The 7,759-nt window shown below is 42.9% G+C and overlaps 1 protein-coding gene across 2 annotated transcripts in view; it reads left to right on the plus strand.

Annotated features, from left to right (window-relative positions):
• Chrnb3 (cholinergic receptor nicotinic beta 3 subunit) overlaps positions 1-7,759 on the plus strand; it is a 19,750-nt gene that overhangs the window by 4,796 nt on the left and 7,195 nt on the right. The window contains exons 2-3 of one of the 2 annotated variants that reach the window (XM_005362486.1): positions 3,622-3,794; positions 5,684-5,728. In XM_005362486.1, coding sequence (XP_005362543.1) covers positions 3,622-3,794; positions 5,684-5,728 — 218 coding nt within the window. The remainder of the gene's footprint in view (positions 1-3,621; positions 3,795-5,683; positions 5,729-7,759) is intronic. The other variant, XM_005362487.1, reaches the window with a different exon arrangement.

Here is a 7,759-nt window from a genome sequence, read left to right on the forward strand (position 1 = left end):
CCTTCCTTCCTTCTTCTTGAGAGACTTTGAATGACTGCTCAGTTTCACTAGGGTTTATAGGTTTGTTTAAATAACTTATCTGATTTTTATTTACCTTTTACAGGTGGTACTTATCAAGAAAATTATCCTTTCTTTTAGATTTTTCCAATTGGTAGAATACAGGTTTTAATTTTTTTCTATTTATTTTTTTGGTATTTTGAGAGAGGGTTTCTGTGTGTAACTTTGGAGCCTGTCCTGGCACGTGCTTTGTAGACCAGGCTGACCTTGAATTCACAAAAATCCACCTGCCTCTGCCTCCTGAGTGCTGAGATTAAAGGAATGTGCCACCTCTGCCTGGAGTGTACAGGTTTTTAATACATCTTTATGAGTCTTTGGATTTCCTTGGTGTCTGCTATTGTATTTCCCTCTTTTATTTCCAGTTTTGTTAATTTAGATGCTCTCTTTCTCAGCCTTCTTAAAAATGTATTCATTTATTATATATACAATGTTCTGCCTGCCTCTGTGCCTGCAGGCAAGAAGGTGGCACCAGATCTCATTATGTGGTTGCTGGGAATTGAACTCAGGGCTTCTGGAAGAGCAGTCAGTGCTCTTAACCTCTGAGTCATCTCTCCAGCCCTCTCTGCCTTTTAGTTAATTTGACTGAGAATTTATCAGTCTTTTGATCTTCTTAAAGAACTCTTTGTTTCATTGATTTTTTTGTTGTTGCTATTTTGGTTTCTATTATAGTGATTTCAATCCTGAGTTTGATTATTTCTTGCTATCTACTCCTTTTGGGTGTGATTTCTTCTTTTTGGTCTAGAGATTTAGTGTGCTGTTAAATTACTACTATGAGATCTCTTCAATTTTTAAATTTAGGTACTTATGCTATGAATTTGCCCTTAGAACTGCCTTCACTGTGTTCCATAAGTTGGGTATGTTGTGTATTAATTTTTATTCAGTTCTAGAAAGTCTTTATTTTATTTTTAAAGTTTTGTCTTGACCCACTTTTAATTCAGTAGTGAGTTGATCAGTTACCATGAATTTTTAAGACTTCCGATGTTTCTGTTGTTGATATCCAGTTTTAATCCGTGGTGGTCAGATAGGATGCAGGGTTTTATTTCAATTTTCTTGTATCTGTTGATACATCCGTTGTGTCTGGGTTTGTGGTCAATTTTGGAGAAAATGTCATGGATAAAGCTGCTGGGTAAGGGAAAAATGTTCTGTAGATATGTTAGGTCCATCTGGTTTATGACGTCATTTAGCTACCGTATTTCTTTGTTTAATTTTGTCTGGGTGATCTGTCTATTGGCAAGAGTGAGTGTCTTAATTAGAGTATCTAGTGCTGTGACAAAACACCATGACCAAAAAGCAAGTTGAGGAAGAAAACAGTTTATTAGGCTTACACTTCAGAATTGCTGTTCATCACTCAAGGGGATTCAAATTGGAAAGGAAGAAGTAAAACTTTCGTTATTTGCAGATGATATGATAGTATGCATAAGTGAATCCAAAAACTCTACCAAGCATTTAAGTACCTGGGTTTAGGATGACTCTAATTCTAGGTCTTGTCTCTGTTGGGTGGGTGTTTTGGTGTTTGACTTCTATTGCTCTCTCTCCTTCTTAGGAGAGTGTGGTGGCTGTGTGGAGGGAGAAATGAGGACCCACTCCTCCTCTGGCATTAAATTCTTACTTCAGTGCAGTAGGAAAAGGAGTCTAGAGAGACAGAACAACAGCAGATGCTCAGGGATCCAGAGTCTGTGACAAGGAGGCAATGGATGGAGGTGGGCTGTGGGGATGCTGGGAAGCCACCTGGTTGGGGTCTCTTTGAACTCTAGAGAATGAGGAGCCAAGAGAACACGTTTTTTTATCAGGAGGCTCCAGGGAATCACTCCCCTGACATTTCCAGGAAGCTTTTAGGTCTCTTGACCCATGGATGCCCTAGCAGCTGCCCTGTTGCCCTGCTCTTAGATGCTTCTCTCCTTACTAATAACAGCCAAAGCACTAACGTTTCATAAAGGGTGAGTTTTTAAATGAATAAACCCAGATGTAAAGCCACACTTCTCCCTTTTGCTCACTTTAATGCTTTTACTTTAATGCACTTTGTATTCGTACATATGTTTTCTTGAGTGGAAGAGAAAGGGCTTTCATCCAACTGATAATTCCTGGATTTGACTTAGTAAACTTGGAGGGAGCATTTTGCTTGTGATGGTTGGTCATTGGTGTGTGTCTCTGTGGGATCAGAGGTCTTCTTGTGTGGGGGAAATCCTACAGATTCAGTTCTTCTAGGCGATCACCAGGATATGGACCATTCACACACTGCTTTAGGGTGCTAGGGTGCACACTGCTTTAGGTTTGCAGCACATACTAGAATATAAAAAAAAAAGATTCACTAGACTACACTTCTATGTCATTTCCCCAACTTGAGGCTCCAATTTTAAGTCAAGGTATTTTAGGGGCTTCCATACTCAGGAGCTTGCAAAGCTCTTCCTGGGAGATGACGAGGGAAGGACCCTAACAGAAGACGGCATCGGGAAGAAGACCAGAAAACAGAGAATACAGTGGGTCCTCAGGAAAGACATAAGCCTTTCCATGTTTCATTTCTTCTGTGTGAAGAATGAGTGCCCGCAGTAAAGCTGAGGGACAAAGAGGGATAATACACAGCACACTGAAGTCTCCAGTGCCCCCAGGACGGATGAAGAGGTGCTGGAGAGGCAGGGAAGAAGGGGAAGCAATGACATTTTTCTGTTGTTGTGCTTTTTGTTTTGTTTTTGTTTTGAGGGTTTTTTTTTGCTTTTGTTTTCTTGTTTGATTACTTTGATTTGTTTCCTTTTGTGAGGGGTGTGGCAGGAATGAGGGGAGGATATGGGGGGACTGGAAGGTGAGCATGATGTGAAACTTACAAAGAATCAATAAAAAAGTTAAGTATAAAAAATGAGTGCCTGCTTTGGGCCAGGCCCTTTTCTCAATGTGGAGTATTATATGTGTTACATATAATAGATGCTGTCTGCCTGTCGACTTGAAGTTTGAGGATACATAATAAGAACATGTGAATATGCACACAACAGCATATTTAAAGCTGTTCATATACAACACACATACAAAGGCAACACACACATAATAAACTACATATACAACACACATAAAAATGTAAGACACATGTATGTATACAATTATATGCATGCATAATGTAATTTTATATGTGTATGTGTATTTAAACAATATATATATATACACACACACAAGGATAACTTGGGTATACAATACACATACAATGGTAGCATATATAAAAAATACACACAATGACAACATATGTATACAACCAACTGACAAAAGATAAATTCAAGGTGCCATGAGGGAACCAGCACATGGGCAATGTGCATTTCTATAAGAAGTTGGCATTTGCGATGAGACTTCATGTTGAGGGTAAGATGGACGCTATAGGTGATACTTCTGGGATCCACGTGTGTACACAGCGGTGAGAAGACTCTGGTTTTGTCAGTGTGGTGTAGGGAATTAGGGTGCAGGTGGAGAGTGGGGTGCAGAGCACCTCACTTCACCACCTCTGCTGAGTCAGCTGATGGGAAACAGATAAAGATTCCAGGTGCAGGGTGCTGGATCAGCTGTTCTGTTGCTCACTTAATTCAGGTTCCAGGGTGACTCTCACAGCCGCTGAAGGACTCAGCTTGGTAGCTGAACATGAAGACGCCCTCCTCAGACATCTGTTCCAAGGTTATCAGAAGTGGGTTCGCCCTGTGTTGAATTCCAGCGACATCATCAAAGTGTATTTTGGATTGAAAATATCTCAGCTTGTGGATGTGGTGAGTCATCCTCCATCCTGTGTTCAGAACAACACCCCATCCTTAACTGTTGTGATACCAGACATCCATCTGTCCCTGTCCTGACACTGACATTTTACAGATAGGCTATGGCGAGCCCACCCCAAGGAGCCAGTGAAATGTCCTGAGGAAGGAATGGCAGGTCACCCCATGCCAGCATTGTAGGACTCTTGGGTGGAAGGTGGACAGGGGAACTGGAAGAGGATTGGCACCAGGTTAAAAGCAGGGGAGAAGGGACGATGAAGGCCAGGGTAACAGGCGAGAGCCCAGCTTGCTGCTACCTATTAGCTGTGCTCTCAGGGCGCCTACGTCTAGAGGAAGACGAGGCAGTGATGACAGAGCCCTGTTCCAGTCCGGGTGGCTCCCACTTTCCCTGAACTCGCCTCTCTCTAGCCTCTCTGCTCACTCTCCTCTTGGGCTTGTACTTCTGTTATATTTATGCTTGTGGAGAAAGCTGTAGACTCAAATTGTCCAAATACAGGAACCCGCCCCACGATGGGCCCCAGAGTCCTAGAATACTTCTCCGGTGTGGCTCAAGCCTTCTGCCTCCTCTAGGCTGGCCCAATAGCCCAGGACGGCTTCTGGAAACTCGTCCACAGTTTGTCTTAAATGTAGCTCCAATTTCTTTCTTCTTTGCGCCATCAAAAGCCTTCTGAGTTATTCAGTTGATAAAAGTATCTCCATAATAAATTACTGCTTGTTCTAATATGTATTTTTGTTCTGTTGTTTTGTTTTCGAGACAGGGTTTCTCTGTAGGTTTGGAGCCTGTTTTGGAACTTGCTCTGTAGACCAGGCTAGTCTCGAACTCACAGAGATCCACCTGCCTCTGCCTCTGGAGTACTGGGATTAAAGTACTATCACCACCCAGTGTCTAATCTGTAGTTTCATTTAAGCAAATATGTGGAATGCCTTAGGGTGACATATCAGTGATTTATTCTTAAGTTTGGAATCTTTGATCTTTTGGAGTTTAAACACTCAGGATTCTCCCTAAGGAAAATCCAAAAACCTGAAACCCTCCACTTTCATTCTTTTTAACTGTCAACTATTAAAATCTTTTATTGGTTCTTTCAGAGGTTCATCCAACCTTGCTTTGAGAAGGCTCTCATCTCTTCCCAGATTTGGTCCCTCCCTGCTCACCCAACCCTGTACCTTTAAATGAAAACCCTTCAACACCGATTTATACTGCCTAAATATTCTTGGATGTGTGCATCACGGTTGGTTTAACCAGGGCTACTCTCTTATAGAAAACTATCTCTTCATTTCCAGAAGCTAAGAATGGCCAATAACTCCACAGCTAGAAGTGGAATTTCCTGCCCAATGCCCATCTCCACATTGGGCATTGGTTTATCTTCGGGGTTTGTTCTATTTCTGGAGTTTGGTCTATCTCTGGGATCTGGTTTATTTCTGAGATTTGGTCTATCTTTGGGGTTTGTTCTATTTCTGGGATTTGGTCTATCTCTGGGGTTTGGTCTGTCTCTGTGGTTTGTTCTATCTCTGGGATTTGATTTATAGCTGGGATTTGGTTTATCTCTGGGGTTTGTTCTATCTCTGGGGTTTGGTCTGTCTCTGGAGTTCATTCTATCTCTGGGGTTTGGTCTATCTCTGGGGTTTGTTCTATCTCTGGAGTTCATTCTATCTCTGGGGTTTGGTCTATCTCTGGGGTTTGTTCGGGATTTGCTCTATCTCTGGGGTTTGTTCTGTCTCTGGAGTTCATTCTATCTCTGGGGTTTGGTCTATCTCTGGGATTTGGTCTATCTCTGGGATTTGGTCTATCTTGGGCTTGCACTGCTTTCAGTTAATATTTGCAGCTACTGTGCTGTATCCAGAAGATGCCGTTTAATGTTCACCCATTGTATTTGTCCCTTTCTTAGGATGAAAAGAACCAGCTGATGACGACAAATGTGTGGCTCAAGCAGGTGAGGTCACCAAAGCTATGTCTGCCAGCCTGCCCAGGGTCTGCCAGCCCGCCCAGGGTCTGCCAGTGTTTTCTACTGAGACATGGTTCCATCTGAAAAACACTAGAAAGTGTGCTGGGTTCCTCAGGGGAAGATTTTGGGACGCCTGGAAAGGGTCTGTTCTATCTTCAGCTGTGAAACAGGAGAGTAGCCCTGTTGGTATGTGGGGATGCAGCTTCCTGTGGCTCTGTTCGTCAGGGGTGGGACAGTATGGGGCAGGGGTGACACTGGGCAGGCAGTGACTGACAGTGATTCAGCACTATTTACTGAGAGTCTGCTGAGTGACAGGCACTGTGCAAGATCCTGGAAGGGAAGGAGAGAGAACAGTCCCACCTTCAAGGAGAGGATGGGGGGTAGTGATGTAAGGAAAAGTTACTCTAGGTAATGGACACCATAAATAAGTTTATGAAAGAGCCTGTGATTATATGAAGGTGCCGCTGGGATGGGGGAAAGCCCGGGAATGCTTCCAAGAGGAGCAGATCTTTAACACAAGTGCCAAGGTCAAATAGAAGGCCTGATAACCAGACCGGAGTGGATTTTGTGGACCACATGAACTGTCTTCCCAATAGTCCCCGTGGCTTCATAATGCTCTCACGTCTAAGCAAACCAACAGAAACTTGTCTCAACCATCCCAGAATACCTTATTCAAAATGAAGACTAAAGCACTCAGTCCCCCCCCCTTTCCTCCTTTCCCTCCCACACTAGCCAATAACGTCTCCCCTCAACCATGACCTTACAAGCCCCAGCTCTCCCAGGCAGAGGGATTCCTCTAGCTGGACCTATTTTTATTCTATTGATTTTATTTTTCAGACCCGCTTGTCTTTCTTCTTTGAACTTTCAGAGAGCAACCAAATCTCTGGGGACCATAAATATCTTATTAACTGACTTGCTGGAGCCATGTGAGAAGGGCAATGTCCTGACCCCTCAGACTCTGCACCGTCATGTTAAAGGTCCAAATGCCTTGCCATCCATCCATCCATCCATCCATCCATCCATCCATCCATCCATCCATCCATCCTTCATTCTTCTCAGGACTTCTCCACTCCCAAGAGTGTCAGTGTATTAAAATAGGACCATAGAAAATCTTTTAGATAAATTTACATTTTCAAATTCTCTTTAACGTTATTTAAGCCGGACAGACATTATTTTATTTTTAGATAAAATACTTCATAGCTCTATGAATCAAAGCACAGATTAAATTCTTTTGCTGCCAAACTCATCTTCTGCAAATAGGATTGCTCACATTAAGCAGAATGTTAGGTTGTAAAAAAAAGGCTCCTCACGAAGATCCATGGGCAAAGCGAGCAACTCCTGATCTTCACGTTAGTAACTTCCGAGAACACGTTTGCTAGCAGCCCCAAATACCCTGCCAAAGAGTTAAATCTAAATTATATTTTGATGAGATGTAACAGATTAAGGTCACCTGTCCACATGGCTGAACACAAAGAGCATAATCAAGCCTTAAATCACACAGCAACAACCTGGGCTTTCAGAAAACAAAGCACCCCATCCCACCCCTCGTTCTATAGTTAACTCTTACCTGCCTGCATTTCAATGAAGCTTGGCTTACACAGGGACCTTGAGTAATTGGTCCCCAATCTCTCAAAAGAGGCAGTGGCACATGAGGGTAAAGAAAGTCTTAGCAGTTGGTGCTGCACTGATTGTTTGAGGTCTGCACGCAGAGCCATGCACAGCCTGGGATTTTATTGGGAGCAGACTCCTTAATGGCAATTGAGAGGGCAGTAAAGGGAAGAAAACAAACAACAACAAAAACAAAACAAACAACAACAAAAAAGCCACTGTGTGGCTTTCTGAGCCTGGGACCCTCTGATGATTCCCAGAGTCTCTCAGCAGGAGCCAAGGTAGTCACAAGGAGGGAGTTGTGTGTGTTCTTCCAAATGGGGTAGAAAACAAAAGAAGCTGAAAGTGCTGAGAAAATGCTTTAATTAGTCTGGTTCTTAGTTGCTAGTCCTCTGTGCATGCTTTCCTGCA

The sequence above is a fragment of the Microtus ochrogaster genome, linkage group LG7_11 (assembly GCF_000317375.1).
Source record: "Microtus ochrogaster isolate Prairie Vole_2 linkage group LG7_11, MicOch1.0, whole genome shotgun sequence".
Classification (NCBI taxonomy): domain Eukaryota; kingdom Metazoa; phylum Chordata; class Mammalia; order Rodentia; family Cricetidae; genus Microtus; species Microtus ochrogaster.